A 24,740-nucleotide genomic window follows, 5' to 3' on the forward strand; every position below is an offset into this window, starting at 1 on the left:
TCCCAGCACTCAATGGCTTGAGACAGGAGGATTGTGAGTTAAAGGCCAACTTTTTATTTCTAATGAAATTAAATCACTCCTTCATTTTTGGTTGGATTTGTTAAGAAAAAGGATAAGCCGGGTGTAGTGGCACATGCCTTTAATCCCAGCACTCGGGAGGCAGAGGTACGAGGATTGCCATGAGTTTGAGGCCACCCTGAGACTCCATAGTGAATTCCAGGACAGCCTGGGCTAGAATGAGGCCTTACCTTGAAAAACCAAAAAAAAAAAAAAAGGATAAAAATAATTTTTAGTATGTTTTACACAAAAAATTTATATGAAACACTAGTTACGTGTTTGGTTTTATTCTTATAGATGGTGAGGCATACCACTGAAATAATGAGTAACTAACACAGCTAAAACACATTTGTCTTATATAAAAGTCTTAAAATATTCTTAAAATATTTGCCGAGTGTGGTGGCACACGCCTTCAATCCCAGCACTTGGGAGGCAGAGGTAGGAGGATCACCTTGAGTTCAAGGCCACCCTGAGAATACATAGTGAGTTCCAGGTCAGCCTGGACTAGAGTGAGATCCTACCTCAAAAAAAAAAAACAACAAAAAATATATATATTTAACAGTAAAAAACTTAAGGTCATAAAGATCTTAAAAATAAATTAAAATGTGACATTTACAAACATCAAAACAAACATCAAAATACAACTTTAGAGCTGGAGAAATAAGGTAGCAGTTAAGGTACTTGCCTGCAAGGGCAAAGGACCCAGGTTGGATTCCCCAGGACCTATGTAAGCCAGATGCACAAGGTAGCACATGCATCTTGACTTCGTTTGCAATGTCTAGAGTCCCTGGCACAGCCATTCTCTCCCCTCCGTCTCTCTCTGTGTCTTTCTAATAAATAAAAATATTTTAATAAGTTATAAAAATAAAAAAGTAACAAAGGGGGCTGGAGAGATGGCTTAGTGGTTAAGCACTTGCCTGTGAAACCTAAGGACCCCTGTTCGAGGCTCTATTCTCCAGGACCCACATTAGCCAGATACACAAGGGGGCGCACACATCTGGAGTTCACTTGCAGTGGCTGAGGGCCCTGGCACACCCATTCTCTCTCTCTGTCTCTCTCTCTCTCTCTGTCTGTCTCCTCTCTCTGCCTTTCTCTCTCTATGTCCGTTGCTTTCAAATAAATAAATAAAAGTAAACAAACAAAATTTTTAAGTATCAAAGGGAAAGCAAAGGGTTATAGCTCATGGAAGAATGCTTGTGCAAGGCCTGAGTGTGATCCCCAACACCACAAAAAAAAAAAAAAATACAATTTTAAAAATTGAGTTTACTTAACTATCCTATGAAAATTCAGGTTCTTTTAATTTGGGGGTTTTTGTTTTGTTTTGTTTTGTTTTGTTTTCCGAGGTAGGGTCTCACTCTAACCCAGGCTGACTTGGAATTCACTATGTAGTCTCAGGGTGGCCTCGAATTCACAGTGATCCTCCTACCTCTGCCTTTTTTTCCCTTGAGGTAGAGTCTCACACTTGCCCAAGCTAGCTCTGAACTCACAGTGATCCTCCTACTTTAGCCTCCCAAATGCTAGGATTAAAAGCATGCCCCACCAAACCCAGCTGACCATGGTTTCTTTGGTTGGTTGGTTGGTTTTCCAAAGTAGTGTTTCTGTCTAGCTCAGGCTGACCTGGAATTCACTATGTAGTCTCAGGGTGGCTCGAACTCAGGGCAATCCTACCTCTGCCTCCTGAGTGCTGGGATTGAAGGTGTGTGCCACCATAGCCTGCTGACTGTTTTTTTTAATGTGCTTTTCTAAACAAGGATATACTCCTAAACAGAATCCCTAGTAAAGCTGGAAATAAATAGTTGTTATGGCTTCATAAAATGGAAACAGTATAATAGCAAAAACAGGATGCTGTGTTTCACTTACTTTAGACTTTAAAGAGGTATGGTAGGTGAATTCCCAGATGAGGGTTGTAGCAAGCAGCTGATGCCATGTGGGACCCTGGAGAGAATTCCAGCACCCTGGCCTGCTGTCTCAGCAGCTGCTGCTCTGGGAGTGCTCTGAGAAAGCCAAGCAGTTACAGAGCTTTGCATTGAATCCCTGCAACTGGATTACACATGATTCATGTGAGCTTTGCCACTAGAGTTCTACACCCAGGCACTGTGGCCAAAATCTACCACTTGCTGTCATACTAACACAGCCCAGTATCTTATTATCATATTTTACTTATATCTCCGCTTCCATTTTTTCCTCTGCCTTCTGCTCTTAGCAGCGTCTTTCTTAGTAAATGAAACATAAAAAGTTAGAAACAGGGCTGGAGAGATGGCTTAGCGGTTAAGCGCTTGCCTGTAAAGCCTAAGAACCCTGGTTCAAGGCTCGGTTCCCTAGGTCCCACGTTAGCCAGATGCACAAGGGGGCGCACGCGTCTGGAGTTCGTTTGCAGAGGCTGGAAGCCCTGGCGCGCCCATTCTCTCTCTCTCTCCCTCTATCTGTCTTTCTCTCTGTGTCTGTCACTCTCAAATTAATAAATAAATAAGTAAAATTTTAAAAAAGTTAGAAACATAAAAGATGTGGCACTTTCAGAATGGGTTATTTGTAACTAATAGTCTCTAAGAACCTTCCAACATGAACTGATTTCTGAAAGTGCATAACAATTTTCAGGAGAGGGTAAGCCTGGCTTGTGAGGTAAAATGGCAGGGCAAAAATTAATCATCAACCTCAGAAAGGGGATCAGACCCTGCTTCCTCTTGGGTATTGTGGTCAGCTCTAGTGTCAGTTGAACATGAGAAGCTTTGAAACAAAGCACAGTAATAAGATTAGCTTCCCAGTCAACGCCATGGGAAGCAGGGCTAGCTAACAACATTAAAAGCCAGATAAATCGGACATGGTGGCACACAGCCTTTAATCCCAGCACTGGGGAGGCAGAGGTAGGAAGATCACCATTAGTCCAAGGCCACCCTGAGACCACATCGTGAATGCCTGGGCTAGGTCAAAACCCTACCTCAAAAAACAAAAAAAGAAAAAAAGCCAGGTATGATGACTGTACCAAGAAAATAACAACTGCCTCCCTTTTCTTGTCAATTTTACAACTGTTCACACCTCATCTCACCAAAAATAATCCTGCATGAGAGAGGTAGCATCTTCATCCCTTTCCAGGACCAGTGTTGAGTGAGGCAGGTGTGGAACTGGTCTCCAGGACAAAATTAAAGTGACAAAAATAACTCAGAAACCAAGAAACTCATATTTAATACAATATTTTTAAAACATTTTGTGGGCTGGAGAGATTGCACAGTGGTCAAAGTACTTGCCTGCAAAGCCTAACAACCAGGGTTTGATTCCCCAGTACCCACGTAAAGCCAGATGCACAAGGTGGCACATAAATCTGGCGTTTGTTTGCAACTAGCTGCTAGAGGCTCTGGCATACCCATTCTCTCTGTCTCTTCTTCTCTCTCCCTCTCTCTCCATCTGTATCTTTCTTTGCTTAAAAATGAAAATATTAAGCTGGGCGTGGTGGCGCACGCCTTTAATCCCAGCACTCGGGAGGCAGAGATAGGAGGATCGCTGTGAGTTCAAGTCCTGCCTGAGACTCCATAGTGAACTCCAGGTCAGCCCTACCTCAAAAAATATATATATATGAAAACTTTAACATAGAAGGGATTAACTAGCATTACCAACTTCTCCTTTTGCCTCAGTTTCCAACATGGCCCAGCACAGCACTACCTTTCCAAAGTCAAAGACACTAAGGTAGTGCATAGATAGCATGTTCAAGACTGCAGGCTCCTGAGAGCAGGAATGGGATCAAACACAGTGCTTCTTTACAGAGGAAAATCCCTGTAAGAGTTTCAAGATGTAATAACCAATCTATAAAGTAATATTGCTATATTTTAAAACAAAATATTTTTTATTTATTTGCAAACATAGAGAGAATGGCTACACCAATGCTTCTTGCCACTGCAAATGTGTTGGAACTCATGGGTCTGGAGACCCATGCGCCACTTTGTGCATCTGGCTTTACACGGGTACTGGGCAATCAAACTTGGTCCATCAAGCTTTTCAAACAAGTGCTTTAAACCAATGATCCATCTCCCTCAGCTAGCAATGTTGTTCTTAAACTGAAGACTGAACTAAACCCAAGCCAAATTTACAAGTAATGTAAGTAGATATAAAAGCCAATAAAGCCAGGCATGGTGGCACACGCCTTTAATCCCAGCACTTCGGAGGCAGAGGTAGGAAGACTGCCGTGAGTTTGAGGCCAGCCTGAGACTACACAGTGAATTCCAGGTCAGCCTGGGCTACAGTGAAACCCTACAACGAAAAACCAAAAAAAAACCAATAAATACCAATTCTGAAAAGAACATTTTTTGCATTTTTAATTTATTTTTGAAACCAAATATTTTAATGTATACTTACTGATGGAAGAGTAAGAATCTTGAAAGAACCTAAAGAAAAGCAGAAATAGGTCATAATTTAAATATAAGACTGTGAACAAAACTTACAAAATTCTAACCAAGTGTGGTGGCACATGCCTTTAATCCCAGCACGCCTTTAATCCCAGCACTTGGGTGGCAGAGGTAGGAGAATCACTGTGAGTTTGAGGCCACCCTGAAACTACATAGTGAATTCCAGGACAGCCTGGACTAGAGTGAGACCCTACCTGGGGGAGGGTGCAGGGGGGGGGGAGCCTTAAAAAATTCTGATCATATAAATGCAGAAGGAATCATAAACCTTTTTTATTTTTGGATTTGGATATTTTTTGTTTTTGTTTTATTTTTTAATTTATTTTTACTTATTTATTTATCTTATTTATATTTGACAGAGAGAATGGGTGCACCAGGGCCTCCATCCACTGCAAGGAACTGCAGACACATGAGCCCTCTTGTGCATTTGGCTTACAAGGGTCCTGGAGAATAGAACCGGGATCCTTTGCTTTGCTGGCAAATGCCTTAACCACTTAGCCATCTCTTCAGCCCTTTAAGGGAGAGATTAAGAGGCAGAGAGGGAAAGAGAGAATGGGTATGCCAGGGCCTCCAGCCTCTACAAACAAACTCCAGACTCATGTGCCCCCTTGTGCATATGGTCCTTTAGCTTTGCAGACAAACGCCTTAACCACTAAGCCATCTCTCTAGACCCCTTCCTTGTTTGGGGTGTTTTGTTTTGTTTTGTTTTGTTTTGTTTTGTTTTGTTTTGTTGGTTTTTCAAGATAGGGTCTCACACTACCCCAGGCTGACCTGGCTTTGTGGGTTCCAGGCTGGCCTTGAACTCACAGTAATCCTCCTACCTCTGCATCAGTGAGTGCTGGGATTAAAGGTGTAAACCACCATACCACACCTTTTTTGTTTTTGTTTTATTTGTGGGGGGAGGGGTTCGAAGTAGGGTCTCACACTAGCCCAATCTGACCTGGAATTCACTCTGCATTCCTCTGTAGCCTCAAACCCACCACATTACTCCTACCTCTGCCTCCTAAGTGCTGGGGTTAAAAGCATGCCCCACCATGCCCAGCTCTCACTTTTTTGTTTTTTTGTTTGTTTTGGGTTGTTTGTTTTTTTAGGCGGGGTTTCACTGTAGTCCAGGATGACCTGGAAATCACTCCATTGCCCCAGGCTGACCTTGAACTCACAGCAATCCTTCTAATTCAGCCTGAAATTAAAGGCATGTGCCACCAGGCCCAAACATAAACCTGCTTTTATTTGGACAAATAAGAAGAACTTTATTCATACCCAAAATGAACTAGAAATTGTGACCTACCCTTGGGCCTAAGCTCAAAAACCAAAGCCCACCAGAAAGCTAGAAATGTCCCTTTCTCATCCTAGTTTCTATTGCCCTTGCTGCTGTAAGTTTCTACATGCTGAGAGACAGTTCAGAGAGAATACAGGGGAACCTCTGTGGTAAGATTCTACATGCTGAGGGACTCTTCAGAGTATACAGGGGGATCTCAGTGGTAAGGTTGTACATGCTGACTCTTCAGACTATGCAGGGAGACCTCTGTGGCAAGGTTCTACATGCTGAGAGACTCTTCATAGTATACAGGTAACCTCTGTGGTAAGGTTCTACATGCTGAGAGACTTTTCAGAGTATGCAGGGAGACCTCTGTGGCAAGGTTGTACATGCTGAGGGACTTTTCAGAGTATACAGGGGGACCTCAGTGGTAAGATTCTACATGCTGAGGGACTCTTAAGAGTATACAGGGGAACCTCTGTGGTAAGTTTCTACATGCTAAGGGACTCTTCAGAGTACACAGGGTGACCTCTGTGGTAAGATTCTACATGCTGAGGCACTCTTCATAGTATATAGGGAGACCTCTGTGGTAAGGTTCTACATGCTGAGGGATACTTCAGAGTATACAGGGGGACCTCAGTGTTCTACATGCTGGGGGACTCTTCACACAGTGTACAGCATGACCTCTGTGGTAAACAGTAACACAGATCCTGCCTCAAATGAGGTAGAAGGAGAACACTTACCTGAAAACTGTCCTCTGACTTCCATGCACCACCCCATGGCATATGTGTGCCCACACAAATACATATGAATACACATACACATACACCAAATAAATAAATAAAATATATTTAAAGTAAGTGAAAATTAGTTGATCCAGGCATGGTGTCACACACCTTTAATCCCAGCAGAGGTAGAGGATCACTGTGACTTTGAGGCCAGTGTGAGACTACATAGTGAATTCCAGGTCAACCTGGCTTAGATCAAGACCCTACCTTGAAAAAACAAAAAACAAAACAAAACAAAAAGCTCATTTTCTATTCTCACCCTTATGGTCTTGTATACTACCCAGATGCTGTACCCTCATTTAAAGAACACTTCCCCGTGCATTTCAAGGAAATGGAATATTTTCAGAAACAGCCAAGAAACATCACCATCACTTATCACCCAGCAGACCAGCAGAGACCAGTTGACATCATCAGGAGGCAAAGAGTAGAAGTCTGATGTAATATAGTATGCGGAGCAAAATATGTTTATAAGACCAGTGCTCTAGGTTCCAGGCATGGTGACGTACGCCCTTAATCCCAGCACGCAGGAGGCAGAGGTAGGAGGATCACTGTGAGTTCAAGGCCACCCTGAGACTACATAGTGAATTGCAGATCAGCCTGAGCTAGAGTGAGACCCTACCTCAAAAAAAAAAAAGAAAAATTTAAAAAGAGACCAGTGCTCTAAGCCTGGAGCCATGGAGCCAAAATGTGTTTTTAAAGGTGAAGGAGGAAGAAGTTGATCAAATACTGAAGACGGAGAATGGAGAATGCAAAAAATGGATGCTAGGTAGCTAGAGAAAATGATGCTTTCCACTAGGCCAGGATTGTAGGGTAGGGGGAATCAGCCAGTGAGGAAGGAAAGGAAGTACATTTCAGGAAGTGGGACTATAAATAACAAAAGTGAAGGACACTGATTCTACTGAGACCCAGGACTGGCTGAGCTGTGTCCAGTACTAGGAAAGGGCAGCAGAGCTGAGCTGGGCCAAGTCCCATGTGTTCTCTGCATGGGTTGAGCACTTACCACTGCCATCCCAGGTGATACAGCTATCCTAGCACTCTGACTTAGTATTTATCCTGGATCTATTTTGATTAGCAAAATGCTTTCATGAGACAGGTCTAATTTGCCTATTACTTATCTTTGAAATTTTTATTCATTTTTATTATTACTATTTTTCTTTTTAGCTTTTTGAGGTAGGGTCTCGCTTTAGCCCGGGCTGACCTGGAATTCACTATGTAGTCTTCAGGGTGGCCTTGAACTCACAGTGATCCTCCTCCTTCTGCCTGCCATGTGCTGGTAGTAAAGGCATGTGCCACCACACCCAGCTTTTTTTTTAATTCTATAAACATATACTGCACAACATATTATCTTGTGGAATGGCTAACACAAAATAGTTAATATATACATTCCTTATACATGTTCATATCCTTTAGATATATACAGATTGCTTTGAGGATATCTCAATTTGTGAGGGAAATACTCTCTGTTCATTAAACTTTTACTTTTAGTGAGATACTTATATTCTACACTGAATTTAAATAAAATAGAAAAGCTATATGATATAGCAGCAAATAAAGTTGGTGAAACTGAAAGGCCCAAGAATTCAGAAGCCCAGAAATACTATCACGTTCCAAAGGGAGCTTAAGCGGGCCCCTGCATACCTCAAACTCCAGGCTTTACTCTCTGTTGCAAGCAAGTAAAGAATCCCTCTTCTCATTATATCAGAGCCTGCTCCTAATATAAAACTAGGTAAAAGGGGCATGAGATAGCCCTCAAGGATGGGAAATGAGTAATGAAGTGAACCACTTATTTGGTTTCTGTAAATAGCCTGCACCATAAGCCTTAATAGCCCACACTGTGAAATATGCTGAACTATTTAAGCATTGCAACAGGAGAAATGGAATTGAGGCTGTGATCTATATAACAGATTCCCAAACCTCACATCTAGAGTACTATGGCCTAACAACTTGGCCATTTTACAAATGAGAACGGGCCCAAGCTCACCCTGAGCAGAAGCGTGGGCTATGCCTCTGACAGGCAGCCTGGCTCTCGGCTTGCTCTTCAAAGTGCCACCGCCTGGATGGCCTGTGGGTGAACATCCCCAATCCTCAATCACATAGGTTTCAAACCTGTCACCTGGAACTCTATTCACAGGATCACCAAGAACTACTCCCAGGCGGGGAGCAGCCCTGGGCAAGCCGGCTGGCCAGCGGTCAAAGGGGCTGTGCCCTCTGAGGGCGCTTTTCCATCACTTTCAGATTAGTTTAGCAGGTCGTGGTAAATCAGCTCCGGATGGTGGAAATACATTTACAGAGGGTGTGGGCGTGAACCCAGGGCCATCAAGCAGGAAGAAACAGAAAGCAGCCGGGAGAGTCCACGGGCCAAGCACATCTCATCTCCCACTCAATGGAGGTGTCTTCTGGCAACAGCAAAGAAACCCGCTGCAGATAAAGCACTCTCTGAGTCCACTTGGCCCTTTGAAGGCTTTTGTCGCTAGAGAGAAGCTTAACAGTTGCATACCTAGGTCCCAGAAGACACCCGACACACACAGTGTCAGAGGCTGGAGAAGAGGGGAACAAAAGTGGAAACTCCGCCCAGGGCGACGCCTGGGTGCGGCCCAGCAGAAACCAAGGCTGCTCCTCTGATTATGTCCTCATAAAAGGTCAACGCAAGGCTTAACTTGTATATTTGCTTGTCTTCTCTCTACATTTGAAAATAGGTCGACAGGGGGAGGGGGAGCTGGAGAGATCGCTCAATAGTTAAGGTGCTTCCTGCAAAGCCTAACAACCGGGTTGTATTCCCCAGTACCCACATAAAGCCAGATGCACAAAGCAGTGCATGCAGCTGGAGTTTGTTTACAGAGGCTGGAGGTCCTGGAGCACCCATTCGTTCATATTCTTTCTCTCTCTCTCTCTCTCTCTCTCTCTCTCTCTCTCTCTCTCTCTCTCTCGTTTGTGTGTGTGTGTGTGTGTGTGTGTGTGTGTGTGTGTGTGTGTGTACTCGCACGTGCACAGGACTTATTTGAAGGTCATAACACTTTAGCAATAACTTACATCACCAAATCGTAAAAGTAGGGGCAGATGGGGAATAATCATCTGTTTCTCTGCTGTTGCTAAGGTGAGAATTACAGCCTTTGTGAAGTGTGAAGAACAGTTTTGCCTTTTAGCGAGGTTCTACATGACATGGGGAATAGCACCCCTCTTGAAGACACTCCTCTTCCTCATAACTCTCTACAGACATACTGCTGAAGTTCTTGTCTCAGGTAACTCCAGTCAATCACTTTTCACGTGCTGCCTTCCTCTAGCCCCTAAGCAGCTCAAAGGAAACCTTGTAAGGCTCCACGCTTGGCACGGTCTGAGAACTGGCCATTTGATCTACAAATAGAGCCAGTTATTTTTAGGTTGTGTAATAAGCATACACAAAAACTAACCTTTTCTTAACTTTTTAAATACACTGTATACCATGCTGCCTCTTCTGACATCTGTTCTCACTAAATGACTTGGAAAATCACTGACAGGAAGGAGTAGTGTATAATTGGAAAGCAACTAGGTCCAGAAATAATCTGAAAAAAATGGATTTTCACTATATATACCTAGCTTACCATTTGAGGCTTAATCATTTTTGGAGCCCTTTGCTCTGCAGTCATGAGTAGTAATAAACCGTTTGTCATCCCTACTACTGGCCGACAACATTGAACTCCTTATAAGCCTACTAAATATCCTCTCATCATGCAGGACAGCATGGGAAACAGCAGTTCCCACCACAAATCTGTAAAGATAAAACTAAAATACAGTGGTTTTTCTTTACAGTTTAATGTCATTTTAAGACTAAAAAAAAAAATAGTGTATTAAATCTGTACAGAAAATACAAGTACTTCAAGCAAAATAAATTTTTTCTAAACTCCTTTGGTCTCTTTCATACTCCTCATTTTTCTCTCTCCTGCCCTCTTTTGCTTAAATCTCAGTAAATATGAGACTCACTCATATTTTATTCCACTGAGAGATAAGGTCAAAAAACTCATAAAAAGTAAAATAGGGGCTGGAGAGATGGCTTAGTAGTTAAGCACTTGCCTGTGAAGCCTAAGGATCCCGGTTCAAGGCTCAATTCCCCAGGACCCACATTAGCCAGATGCACAAGGGGGCACATGCATCTAGCATCTGGAGTTCGTTTGCAGTGGCTAGAGGCCCTGGTGCTCCCATTCTCTCTCTCTATCGGCCTCTTTCTCTCTCTGTCTGTCACTCTCAAATAAATAAATAAAAATGAACAAAAAAATGTTTTTAAAGTAAAATAATGCCGGGCGTGGTGGTGCATGACTTTAATCCCAGCACTCAAGAGGCAGCAGAGAGGATCTCCATGAGTTCAAGGCCACCCTGAAACTACACAGTGAATTCCAGGTCAGCCTGGACTAGAGCGAGACCCTACCTCAAAAAAAATGAGGGGGGGGGGGACTGGAGAGATGGCTTAGCGGCTAAGCATTGGCCTGTGAAGCCTAAGGCCCCCAGTTCAAGGCTTGATTCCCCAGGAGCCACATTAGCCAGACGCACAAGGGGCGCACGCATCTGGAGTTTGTTTGGCCCTGGCACCCCATTCTCTCTCTCTCTGCCTCTTTTTCTGTTGCTCTCAAAAAAATAAAATAAACAAAAAAAATTTAAACAGTAAAATAAAGTGATACAGTATAAACCAAGGCTAAATCAAAAAGGAAAGCAGGAGCCGGTCGTGGTGGCGCACGCCTTTAATCCCAGCACTCGGGAGGCAGAGGTAGGAGGACTGCCATGAGTTCAAGGCCACCCTGAGATGACATAGTTAATTCCAGGTCAGCCTGGACCAGAGTGAGACTCTACCTCGAAAAACCAAAAAAAAAGGGGGGAAAGCAGGGCTGGAGAGATGGCTAAGAGCTTAAGCGCTTGCCTGTGAAGCCTGAGGACCCCAGTTCGAGGCTCCATTTCCCAGGACCCATGTTAGCCAGATGCACAAGGGGGCACACGCATCTGGAGTTCGTTTGCAGTGGCTGGAGGCCCTGGCGCACCCATTCTGTGTGTCTCTCTCTCTCTTTCTCTCTCTCTCTGCCTGTCTGTTGCTCTCAAATAAAAATAAACAATTTTTTTTTAAAAAAAAAAGGGAAAGCAAGTAGATGGTTCTTGGCATCTACTATGGCAAGGTGGGCAATCTACAACCTACAAACCAGATCTAGCCCATACCTACTTTTTGTACAGTTTGGGAAGTAAGAATAATTTTTGTATTTTGCAATAATGTTTAAATAGGAGAAAAAAAGAATGATATTCCATTATAAGTCGAGTTTTTTTATAAGTCGAGTTTTTAAGTGAAGAAAAAATCAAAATAATAATAATATTTCATTATAAGTCAAAATATGCAATCTCAAAATCCCAGCTTACATAGCGTTCACTTGGCACACAGCTGTGCTAGTTTGTTTATGCTGTGACTGCTTTGACCATGATGTCAGCCAGCCTGCATCCACCCTCACAGAAAAAGTCTGTTGGCCATCCTTTGTGGGATGGGCACCTTTGGCAAATGAAATAAGGCTGGAGACACTGGAGACAAGGTCAGTCATCAACAGAGAAGTATAGGCTCATGTCACAGCCTGGAGATCAGAAGGAAGGCATAAAATTTAGAATATAATACTGGAAATACCACTGAGAAATGGGTAATATTCTCTGGCCTGCTGCATGTCAGGCACTTTGACAAATGTTTCAAAGCAATACATTAAAAAAAGAGATGCTAGACATGGTGGCACACACCTTTAACCCCAGCACTCAGGAGGCAGAAGTAGAAGGATCACCATGAGTTTGAGACTACATAGTGAATTTCAGGTCAGCCTGGGCTAGAGTGAGACCTTACCTTGAAAAAAAAGAGAGAGAGAGAGAGATGGACAAATTAACTTCAATAGCATATTTTATTTAGCCCAATGTGTTCAAAATGTTATCAACAGGGCTGGAGAGATGGCTTAGCGGTTAAGCGCTTGCCTATGAAGCCTAAGGACCCCGGTTCGAGGCTCAGTTCCCCAGGTCCCACGTTAGCCAGATGCACAAGGGGGCGCACGCGTCTGGAGTTCGTTTGCAGAGGCTGGAAGCCCTGGCGCGCCCATTCTCTCTCTCTCTCTCTCCCTCTATCTGTCTTTCTCTCTGTGTCTGTCACTCTCAAATTTAAAAAAAAATGTTATCAACAAACCAGTAACCAATATAAAAAAGTACAAGTTTTGTTGCTTTTTCAGTATGAATATTCAACAGCCACTTCCACCCACATGTGAAGAATTAAGATACTTCATATGACTTGTGGCTGCCATAACAGATGCACAGCTCTCAAGCACTGTCTCACTTCCCCACATTGTAAAAGATAGGTACTGCTACTAGGTGACACAAGAGATCAATTTCAGTGTGGCTCCAGAACTCCCATTCCGATCCACTGTGCTCAGGACATACTCAGCTGTTCCTTCTAAAACAGTGGGCAAACCATATTCATCCCCTCTCTAGAGCTTACTGCTTCCCATGTTACTATTTGGATACAACCAGTATTTCTTCTTTTCTCTTTTCCATATTATTAACTCAAATGTTATCCATGTTATTATTCATATAGGTAATCATCCCTATTTAACCTAACAAAATCAGCCATAGCCTCCATACCCCTCTCTCCTTCCCACTAGAGACAAAGCTAGTTCATCAAACTGTAATCCAATAAACGCAGAAATTGTCAACACAGCACTGCACCCAGGCCCTACCATCAACCTGGCCTAGCACATACTATGGAGCCTACTTTGCTTCCCTGGGATGTGGCACACACCTTGAATCCCAGCACTCAGGAGGCTGAGGTAGAAGGATCACATGAGTTTGAGGCCAGCCTGGGCTACAGAATTAGTTTCAGGTCAACCTGGGATACAGCAAGACTCTACCTCAAAAAAAATAAAATAAAATAAAAACGGCAACAGTATCAGGCACAGAGTCATACATACACACAAGAAACATTATTTGCAAAATACATTGAATTTCATGTACATACACAGAAGAAAAAACTCCTCTACTCTTTTATGTGTACTTAAGAACATATGATATTAGCATTCATCCAATCTTTCAAGCCAGAAATCTTTTTAATTTAACTGATATGTAAGTCATATTTATAGAGTACAATGTGGTATTTTAATACATATATACATTAAGTAATATTTATTACAGGTTAAACATAGTTATAGCCTCAAACATCTATCAATTTCATTTCTTCTTTGTTTTATTTTGTTTCTGTGGAGTTTCTTATTTTTTGTGTTTCTTTCTGAGCAGGGTCTCACTATAGCCCAAAATGACCTATAACCCTGTAACTCTCTCTGTAGCCCAAGGCTGGCCTTGACTTATGGTGATTCTTCAACCTCTGCCTCCCTGAGTGCTGGAATTAAAGGTGTTCATCACCTTATCCAGCTCTCATTTCCATTTCTTTTTATCATTATTATTAATTTGCAAGCAGAGAGAGAGAGAGAGAATACAGGCATGCAGGGCCTCTGCAAATGATCTCCAGACACATATGGCTTTATGTGGGTACCGAATAATCAAACCCAGGCCAGCAGGCTTTGCAAGTAAGTGCCTTTAACAGCTAAGCCACCTCCTCAGCCCTCATTTCCATGTCTTTACTTAAATTTTTTAGAAAACATTTACTTATTGGGCTGGAGAGCTGGCTTACCAGTTAAGGCACTTACTGCAAAGCCTAAAGACCCAGGTTCAATTCCCCAGTGCCCACATAAGCCAAATGCACAAGGTGATGCATTCATCTGGAGTTCATTTGCAGTAGCCAGATGCCCTGGCATGCCCATTCTCTCATTCTCTCTCTCCCTCCCTTCCTCTCTCTCAATCTCTTTCTCTTGCTCTAAAAAGGTTAAATAAATAAAATTTTTAAAAATATATTTACTTATTTGAGAGAGAATGGACATGCTAGGCCTTCATGCTGCTGCTGCAAATGAACTCCAGATGCATATTCCACTTTGTACATCTATGGATACTGGGGAACTGAAATCAGGCCATCAGGCTTTGCTAGTAAGCAAATTTAATCATTTAATTATAATAATAATTATAATTATTATAATTATAATAATTTAATCATTCTCTCCAACCCCTTAGGTCTATTTCTTTTTTTTTTTTTTTTTTGAGACAGGATCTCACTCTAGCCCAGGCTGGCCTGGAATTCACTATGTAGTCTCAAGCTGGCTTCAAACTCACAGCAATCCTCCTACTTCAGCCTCCTTAGTGTTGAGATTAAAGCCATGCACAACCAGGCCCAACTCATTTCCATTTCTTTCTCTTTTTTAATTTTATTTTTATTTATTTATTTTGAGAGAGAAAGAGAAAGAATAGGCACAAATAAAGCTTAACAAACTGGGTTTGATGCCCCAGTACCCATATAAAGTCAGATGCACAAAGTGGTACAGGCTTCTGGAGTTCATTTGCAATGTCTAGAGGTCCTGACATGCCTATTCTCATTCTCTCTCTCTCTCTCTCTTCTCTGCCTATGCTTTCAAATAAATAAATACATTTAAAATAATAGGAATAGTAAATTAATAAAGGGGCATGCCTTTGAGAAAACAGGATTTTTTTTTAATTTTTTTATTTATTTATTTGAGAGCGACAGACACAGAGAGAAAGACAGATAGAGGGAGAGAGAGAATGGGCGCGCCAGGACTTCCAGCCTCTGCAAACGAACTCCAGATGCATGCACCCGCTTGTGCATCTGGCTAACGTGGGACCTGGGGAACCGAGCCTCGAACCGGGATCCTTAGGCTTCACAGGCAAGCGCTTAACCGCTAAGCCATCTCTCCACCCCGAAAACAGGATTTTTTTTAAATATTTTTTTTAATTTTTATTTATTTATTTATTTATTTAAGACACAGAGAAAAAGACAGATAGAGGGAGAAAGAGAGAATGAGCACGCCAGGGCTTCCAGCCTCTGCAAACGAACTCCAGACATGTGCGCCCCCTTGTGCATCTGGCTAACGTGGGACCTGGGGAACCGAGCCTGGAACCGGGGTCCTTAGGCTTCACAGGCAAGCGCTTAACCGCTAAGCCATCTCTCCAGCCCGAAAACAGGATTTTTAGCATTAGAAAGCTGTCTTAACAACAGTAACCCAGCCAAAATTCTTACAGGATCTGCTTTCTATTTCCACCTCAGCCTGCAGTGAGTCAGTAGAACAGTGAGTCATTTGCAGTAAGGACAGCAGTACATACTTAACACAGAGTTTAAAGAGTTACTGTTTACTTTCAACTTCACTCAATCATTGATTCACAATCAAACCCTCAATCATGGTTTTCTAGCTGCTGAAAATTAACACTAATGCTTAGCATTTGAGGCAGAAAGCAAGCACAGAAATCCAGGAGGAGCCTTCTAAGCCATAATGAGTCATCAGAGGCCTGTAAGAGCTTGCCTCCCACAGGCTTTCCAGAACTTGGTTAAATACCATCTGTAAAACACTAACAAGTATTTGTTCTCATCTGATATGGCTACAAGTTACTTGTGATGGCTGAACAGATGTAGATTCCTGTACTATGTCACAAGAGTAGCCATTAACCTGCACTTTAGATAAAAATATACCTCACACTTTAAGAAACATGAGAGTGAGATTTTCTTAAAAGATCTATGATGTTGAGGGGCTAAGAGATGTTTCCATGCATAAAGAGCATGCCACTCAAGCCTGAGAATGGGAGTTCAGATGCTCAGCAACCAAGTAAATTCTGGGTGAGCATGGCAGCCCGATGGCAATCCCACTCCTGGGAGGCCCACTCAGGCATCCCAGGGCAAGCCAGCTAGGTAAACTAGCCATTGATGAATGAGTTCTGGGTACAAGTGAAACATGTAAGTCCACACACATGAACACACACACACCATGCAAAGACACAAACACATGCATGTACCCACACCACACATTCATAGATACACATGAGCATATCTGTGATGTTCCTAGCCCAGTTCCCCACTGCTTCTTCAGAACTGTCAGTCTACAAAGAGCAACCCCAGCCTGAGCTGAAGCAACTCACAAACAAATAAAAAAGGTGTTAAGCTTGCTAGCCTTTCTTCTTCAATTCAACATCTGTAAACATATCCCAGGTCTTAGGCACAGTTCTCCACATTAGGAATGTAACCTGGAGGACAATGATAGTAGCAGTGGGCCGCAGGTTTGAAGCAATGGAAGTGGAGGCAGGCCACAGATTTAGTGAACTATGATCTGGTTCCAACTCTGCCACCAATAAGTAGTTTAACTTTGGTTGTAGGCATCTCCTCAGCCTCCTCAGATTTTATATTAGATGACAGAGTTGACTTACCTTTGATGTCCCTTACAGATCCAAAACTATATACAGAGGGCCTAAGAAATCCAGAGAAAAGCTGGCATTTCATCTCATAATTCTTTTTGTTGTTGTTACTATTATTTTTGTTTTGTTTGGTGAAACAATCTCACTTTGAAGCCCAGGCTGGCCCCAAACTCTCAGCGTTTCTGCTCCAGCATTCTCTTCTGAGGGATGTGATCACAGACATGCATCACCATGCCCAACTCACCTCACAGTTCCTTAGATCCAATTAGTCTTCACTCATTGTAAGTGTCATGTATCAGAGTACTGCAAAGATGATTTTAAAGGAAAATGGCTATGCAGTGTATCGTATGGTCTCTGGACACCAAACAGAACTAACTTCAGGTTCAGGGAAAGTTGATGGTTCACTCTTAAGAAGCTTCCATGTCCTGATCCAAAATGAGCATAATGGCCAGGCATGGTGGCGCACACCTTTAATACCAGCACTCAGAAGGCAGAGGAGGAGGATTGCCATGAGTTCAAGGCCACCCTGAGACTACATAGTGAATTCCAGGTCAGCCTGGGCTAGTGTGAAACCTTACCTCAAAAAAACAAAAAATAAAATAAAATAAAATAAGAGCATAATGGTGCCTTCTTTGTAGGGGTGTAGAAAGTTAAAATGGTGTATAAAGTCTCTGGCACTGTGCACAAACTCAATGTTTAATATGTTTATGATTTTCCATTCCTTCCTCCTGATATGACTTTTAAGGAGTTCTCAGTTCAAGAGCATCTCAATGGGTAATAGATGATTGCCTTTGACATGAATTATTGCCATTCTCTTCTATTAACAACAGTTACCATTTTCTTGAAAAATTCCTGTTAAGTACTTTAAATATGTTACCTTAGTCCTCACAGTAGGCATATAATTGCAGAAGGCAGAAACCACTATCTTCCAGGTGATAAAACTAAAGCCAACTGATAGCCTGATTGCCCACAACCACTTAACCACTGGGTGAAATGGCCAACATGCATCAGGTAGCCTGGCTCAAAGGCAAGCACATCTACACAATGGTCCTTAATCCTCAGCCTCTGACCATGATAAGTACCTCATACACTAGCAAAGATGTGTAAATGAAGAGCCTACACCCTTTTAAAGTACAGGTCCAGGCTGAGTTCCACTGGCAAAGCTGCCTGTGAAAACCTGCCTAGGAGATCCGCCCACATGCAGCACTAATTAGTCACTTTCCTTAAAACCATGGTATTGATTTTGATCTAAGCAACATGGAAGGGATATTTGATAGCTTTGTCTCCACCTAATATTTCAAATCTTTAAATTTTCCTGCCTTTGCCAAGATGGAAAATAAAACACCCCATAGTCAAAATGAGAAAAAAATTAAAGAATAAAGAAACTTTCAGGTGTTGTTATTGTTGGTTTGTTTTGTTTTTGTTTTTCGAGGTAAGGTCTCACTCTAGCTCAGGCTAACCCTGGAATTTACTAAGTAGTTTCAGGATGGCCTCAAGCTCACAGCAATCCTCCTACCTTTGCCTCCCAAATGCTGCACCTTTAATCTTAGTTCTTTAAAAAACTCTTAGTTCTTAAAAAGAAAAAAAAGCCAAGAAAATAGGCTGGGGAGATGAGTCAGTAGGCAATAATAGCCCTTGCTGCACATTCATAAGGTCCTGATTTCGATTTCCAATACCCATGTAAAAACTCGAGCATGGTTGCACATACCTATTACTAGACAGGAGGATCTTGGAGATTCTCTGGTGAGCCAGTCTAACTGAAAATCAGAGAGCTACATGTTCAATGAAAGACTGTCTCAGGGAAGTAAGGTTTGGCAGAGTGATGGAGGAGGACACATGAACATCTTCCTCTGGCTTGTACACACGTGCACACAGTTGAATACACATTAACTCTCCAAGACTTTAGGGCAAAAATAAAAGTTAAGCTCGCAGAGGATACAGCCATGGAGGGTGTCTCACCCAGTATCGCCATGGGAAAACAGAAGTGAGCCTGGCAACAATGAACATGAGTAGTGCCTGTGAGCATCAGGCACTCACCAGAGACATCTAGGCAGAGGCCCCAAATGTTTCAGTTGGTGTCCTCAGTTCAGGCTTTTTGTTAAGTCAGGTCTACATTGAAACTATTGACAACTAATTCTTTAACTGGGCAAAGTATATATATTTTTGTTACTTGAAGTAAATCTTATTCAAGAAAAATAATGCAGGCTTATAGATGATTTTGTTAATATTTTTAATTTTTTTATTTTTAATTTATAAGGGAGAGAGAGATAGAGCACAAGAATGGGCACGCCAGGGCCTCCAGCCACCACAAACAAATGGTCCCCTTGTGCATCTGGCTAATGTGGGTCCTAGTGATTCAAACCTGGGTCCTTTGGCTTTGCAGGCAAACACCTTAATCACTAAGCAATTCCTCCAGCCCTCTTTTTTTAAATATATTTTTAATTATTCATTTGTGCAATGAGAAAGAAAGGGAGGAAAGTTGGGCTTGCCAGATGAACTCCAGATGCACGTGCCACTTTGTGCATGTGGCTATACGTAAGTACTAGGGAATAAATCCCCAGACAGCAAGCATTGCAGGCAAGTGCCTTTAACCACTGAGCAATCTCCCCAGCCCATAAATGAAAACTTAAATTAAAGAAGGGAAAATAAAATGAAGATTTTTGATTTCAAGGACAACAACATAATTCACTTCCTTTATGTGCCTTAGCAGAGGAAAAGCTTTTTTCTTGATTTGGCATGGAATTCCAGGGTAGCCTTACAGTAGGAAAGAAAAAACTCTGACAAGGGAAGGAAAGGAAAGGCCCACTCTCCACCCAACAGTACAGTCTGCAATATTCCAATCCAAGCGCTGCCCCATCCTCTCCCCTCTGGTATTTATATCTAAAGAACTAGCTCCTGCATACAAAGGAAAATAAGATTATGGACCTATTTATATCACTGTGGAGAGGATGGTAAGGATGCCATAATGGCTGGAAGTGGTAATAAAGGAGATAATACCAGGTACACGTGAGATTCTCAATCTCACAACTAAAAAGGCAGAACTCCATAAAGGTTAGAAGAAACACATTTTATAAATGACTATTAGTCACACACACACACACAGAGCCATATACACATATAATCAAATCATATTTTCCTCATTTCTGTCAAATAAATAAATGAACTCTTCCCTGAAAAAAGAAAAGCCATCCTTTTCTGCCTATAGTAGAGTTTTGTCATCAGGCATGGTGGCATGGGCCTGGAATCCCAGGCCCTTGAAAAACTAACACAAGAAAATCAGAAGTTCCAGGTCAGCCCCAGCTATATAGTGAATGAGGCCAGCCTGTGCTTCATAAAACATCTCCAAAAAAAAAAAAGAAAGAAAGAAAGAAAAAGAAAAATACATTCTGCAATCTGAATTTCTTAGTATTGCTATTTCTGGCACAAATTAAGCTAGAAATACATTCTGGTGAGGTGCCACCCAATCCTACCCCAAGCAACCTCTCTAAATTAGTCCCTCTTCTTAGCTCTGCTGTAGCTCTGCTCTCCTAAGAGCAAATACTTCTTGGGCCTCATAGATCTAGAAAGCTCTTACTTGTATTGATGAGACATGAATTCTGTAAAGATCCAGAGATTCAGACTTAGAAGTCCTCCTTTGTCTACATGCTGTTACCATTGCAGAAGTCAGGTAAGCAAAAGATGTGAGAACAAGGAGAGAGTCCTAACATTACAGGAAGCACCTGCTCTGAGAACAATACTACCAGCCTCTGATTATAGAGTAAGGCTCTCATTTGAAAGAGGGAGAGTACTCCTAGCAATGTTAGTGTCAATGACCCTCTATGTCAACAGTCAAAAAGTACCTAACAGGAAAAGCAGTGTTCCCCTACTTTCCTGCTCCCAGGACAAGGTTTTCCATTGTAATCTTGATGAAATGAGGGGGGCTCCTCCCAAAAGAAAAATCCAAAAAATAAAATGAGAACCAAGCCACAATATATGCACACCCTAACACAGTTACCATATGAAATTATAAATTCTTTTTTGTTGTTGGTGGTGGTGTTTTGAAGTAGGGTCTCACTCTAGCTCAACTGACCTAGAACTCACTGTGTGACCCAGGCTGTCCTCAAATTCACTGCAGTTCTCCAACCTCAGCCTCTCAAATTCTGGAATTAAAAACATGAGCCACCATGTTCAACTTTATAAATTCTAAGTAAGTAAATAATGAATGCAGAACTACTTCAAATATTATCTTCTAGGATTTGATATTTCAGTGTTTTCCTTCAACCACAGCTATAAAACAATGGTTTATTTGTTTTCAGAAATGAAGGTCTGTTACTGAGGAAGGTCCTCAGGGAAATAGGAACCAGGGGTGAGAGACTATAAAACTATAAGACCTATGTAAAAAAAAATAGAGAGACATAGATAAAAAGAAAGAAAAAATGAAGGTCTTCCCAGTATATAAAGGAAAGAATTCCTTCTGTAGCTTCTTTTGTTGTTGCTGTTGTTGTTTTAGTTTGGTTTTTCAAGGTTGGGTCTCAGACTCTAGCCCAGGCTGACCTGGAATTCACTATGTTGTCTCAAGGTGGCCTCAAACTCACAACAATCCTCCTACCTCTGCCTCCCGAGTGCTGGGATTAAAGGCATGCACCACCACGCCCAGCAGTAACTTCTTTGGTGTTACCACTACACATAATATTAGCCATTGTTGTATACCAAGTGCCTAGTAGGTACCACATAGTAGATTTTAACTCAATACCTTCACAGGAAGGTCAATTTAGTCACTTCCTTTTTTGCAAAGGAGGAAACTAGCGCTCAAAGCAATCAAGTGACCTGCCCAGAATCTCACATCTACCTATCACAGTACTGTTTAGAAATCAAACTCAGATTTTAAGAACTAACCTACACTTCCTCTCCAGGGAAACAAAGGTTCCACTTCCCTGACTTTGCTCTCACAAATGACAACGTAGCCTGGCTCCAGCACATATACTTTTCTTCCTGGCTCGTATCCCAAATATACCCACCCTGTCAGCCAAGTTCCTGTAGAGAAAGCTCCAGATGTAAATAAACTTTAATTTTATCTCATTTGTGAATGGAGTCAAATCTTCTATGCCCTAAAAGATAGACATTTGTGTCTATCTCTCTTCATTTTGTGCACTTAAGTGACTTTTTAGGGTTTTTTTGTTTTTGTTTTGGTTTTGGTTTTGGTTTTGGTTTTTCGAGGTAGTCTCAGTCTAGCCCAGGCTGACCTGGAATTCACTATGCAGTCTCAGGCTGGCCTCGAACTCACAGCAATCCTCCTACCTCTTCCTCCTGAGTACTGGGATTAAAGGCATGTACCACCATGCCCAGCATGGTAATTCTTAATATTGCAGGCATTTACACCCCACTTTCTGGTACAAATATGTTTCTAGTTGATAGTGTTTATATTTGGGTACCAGAACTATGAGTGATTTGACTTTATTCCCTTTATTGCCAATGTTACACAAGTTCTAAGCACTGGGCATATATCAGTCTAAGCCACCAGGAAAAAACAAAATAAATACTCATTTTAATGAAAAAAAGTTTTAAGTATTAAATGATAACCCCTAGAATTATTTTTCCCTTAATGCTGAAAAGGAAGACATTTATTGGTCCAACATAATTCTTGGCCAGATCAGAATTCAAACTTCAAACAAAAGGTGTTGGCTCTTTTGCAAATAGCTACTACTTTTCAAATTATTTTCTGTCTGTTTGTTTCAAGGTACAGTCTCACTCTAGCTCAGGCTGACATGGAATACACGATGTAGTCCCAAGCTAGCCTTGAACTTATGGCATTCCTCCTACCTCTGCTTCCTGAGTGCTGTGATTAAGGCTTGTGCCATCATGCCCAGCTGTTACATTATTTTTCTTCCTTTATTCCCCCCACCCCACCCATTCCTTTAAGTTTCTTTTTCATTCCATAAAACTGTATTGTGTAGCTCTTCTTTTCCTTCCCAGTGGCTTGTTTAATAAAATACACAGCACCCACTAAGCACTAGCTTTGACTGCCTCTTCTGGGCACATGCTACATCCCTAGCCATTTGCAATCCAACCATGAGCAGTGGTGTCAAATGCCATTTCTGGGCCTATCCCACGGAAACTTCCACATGAGAGATTCCATGCTCTTCCCTGCAGTCTCAGGGGTCATCTTGCCGATGATGGCACCACAGATGGAAGGAACCATTTAGAACACCCAGGAACACAATTTCAAACTTCACAGGAGTGAGAATTAAACATATGTGGCATAAAATCACTGCAATTTTGGGGCCCTCTGTTACATGACCTAGCAAACTATGACTACAAGATATGCAGTTTTTCTCACCTTTTTCAAAGACTCCTTCTGCTTCCAGAACAGAAACATTTTGGTTTGATGCTATCTTGAACACCTCAGCCTTTACAGTGACCTGTGGGGGACTGTGTTCCAGAAGCTCCAACCCCACAGTCACATTTCCTCCAGGTCTGATGATCCCTGGGGCTGTCAGCAGAAAACGGGGCCTAAAGAGTTCCCAACAAGGGAAAAACAAATTCTTACTCTTACATCTCCATGGTCATGGATAATGAGTCTCCACACCCTGTCCACTGCAGTTATTACAGTTAACATCGTTCCACTGCTGTATTTCTACTTAGTAATGCAGAGAAATGATACTGAAACAATAATTCCCAATTAAAATGCAGTAATCCATGCACCACATTCACATGTCATAAACCACAAAGAGCACAGGAGGAACCACGGTAAAACGACTCACACTGGAGCAACTTGCAAGCCTCCAGGGTTCTCCTTTCAGACAACTTTAATTCAACCGGGATAAATTTTTTAGTATTAGGATGTTGCCTGTTCAAATCTCATGGGCATATGCTCAAATGGTGGGGACAGGGGACAGTTAACATACCATTGGGTGAAAATACCATCTGAAAATGAAAACTTAGCAGCAAAAAAATGTTTCTAGGTGTAGCAGAGCACAAAAGTCCCCAAAACTAGCCAGGTATGGCTGCCCACTCTGTAATCCCAGCACTCACAGAGGCTGGGAAAAGCATAACCCAGAATTCAAGGCCAACCTAGGTAAGATCCAGCAGTCCTTCTGCTGAAGGTAGAGAGAGGTTAGGGCCCCGCTGCTTTATGAACGAGGCACTTTCTATTAGCTCTCGTCATCGCCCCAGGGCGTCAGTCATGGTGACACAGCCACCTCAGTCACACTGTGACCATGCCACAGCGGAGAAACCCGTTTAGAAAACGCATCCGTGCGCTTCTGAGAAAAGAAGGCACTTTGTTTAGGAGCAAAAAGCTGAGAAGCAGAGCAGACAAAATCTAAATGGACTCTGCTCAGAGCCACTCAGCAGAAAGCGCCTCTGCGAGCCTGTGCGGGGCTGGGTGGCCGCCTCTCCTACACGCACGCGCCCCACGCACGCGCCCCACGCACGCGCCCCACGCACGCGCCCCACGCACGTGCCCCACGCACGCGCCCGCTCCTACCCCTGGGCTGCGGCTAGTGCGGCGGCGCACACGCAGAGGAGCGCGGTGGTGGGCGGCTTCGGGCCTCCCATCTCGGCTGCTGCGCCTGGCTCCGGTGGGCTGAGGCCACCTCCGGAAGATTCCTCCCGACCTGGGCGAGCCGAGTGAACAGGGCGCGCCTGCAAGCCGGGAGAGCTAAACTGAGACCGGACTTGGGGCTCCGCCCCTCCCGGCCTCGCCTCGCCTCGCCTGGAGGCCCGGAGCTGGGGCGCGGCCCCGCCCTCCGCGCTGCCCGCCCCACCCGGACGGACCTCTCCGCTAGCGCCCCACCGACACCCGCAGAGAGCGGAGACGTTCCCAGCACCCCTGTGAGCTGGGAAAAGTCAGTCATTGTCCTCAAACTCTGAGTCAAGTTTACAGAAATAGCAAGCGTGCACGCAACCGTGTGTGTGTTCTGGTTAGTTGTTTCATGTACGTGAATGAGGGCAAGAAACAACGTCTTCCTCCTTAAGACAAAAATTGAATTACTG

General features: G+C 42.8%; 1 protein-coding gene across 3 annotated transcripts in view; it reads right to left on the bottom strand.

Moving 5' to 3' along the window:
* Cd109 (CD109 molecule) overlaps positions 1-24,373 on the bottom strand; it is a 289,871-nt gene extending 265,498 nt beyond the window's left edge. For all 3 annotated transcript variants that reach the window (XM_045160121.1, XM_045160120.1, XM_004660405.2), the window contains exons 1-3: positions 24,232-24,373; positions 23,083-23,255; positions 4,402-4,430 (exon numbers count right to left, since the gene is read on the bottom strand). In XM_045160121.1, the coding sequence (XP_045016056.1) occupies positions 4,402-4,430; positions 23,083-23,255; positions 24,232-24,302 (273 nt within the window). In that variant the 5' untranslated portion in view covers positions 24,303-24,373. The remainder of the gene's footprint in view (positions 1-4,401; positions 4,431-23,082; positions 23,256-24,231) is intronic.
* Positions 24,374-24,740: the final 367 nt, after the last annotated feature.

The sequence above is a fragment of the Jaculus jaculus genome, chromosome 10 (genome assembly GCF_020740685.1).
Source record: "Jaculus jaculus isolate mJacJac1 chromosome 10, mJacJac1.mat.Y.cur, whole genome shotgun sequence".
Lineage (NCBI taxonomy): Eukaryota > Metazoa > Chordata > Mammalia > Rodentia > Dipodidae > Jaculus > Jaculus jaculus.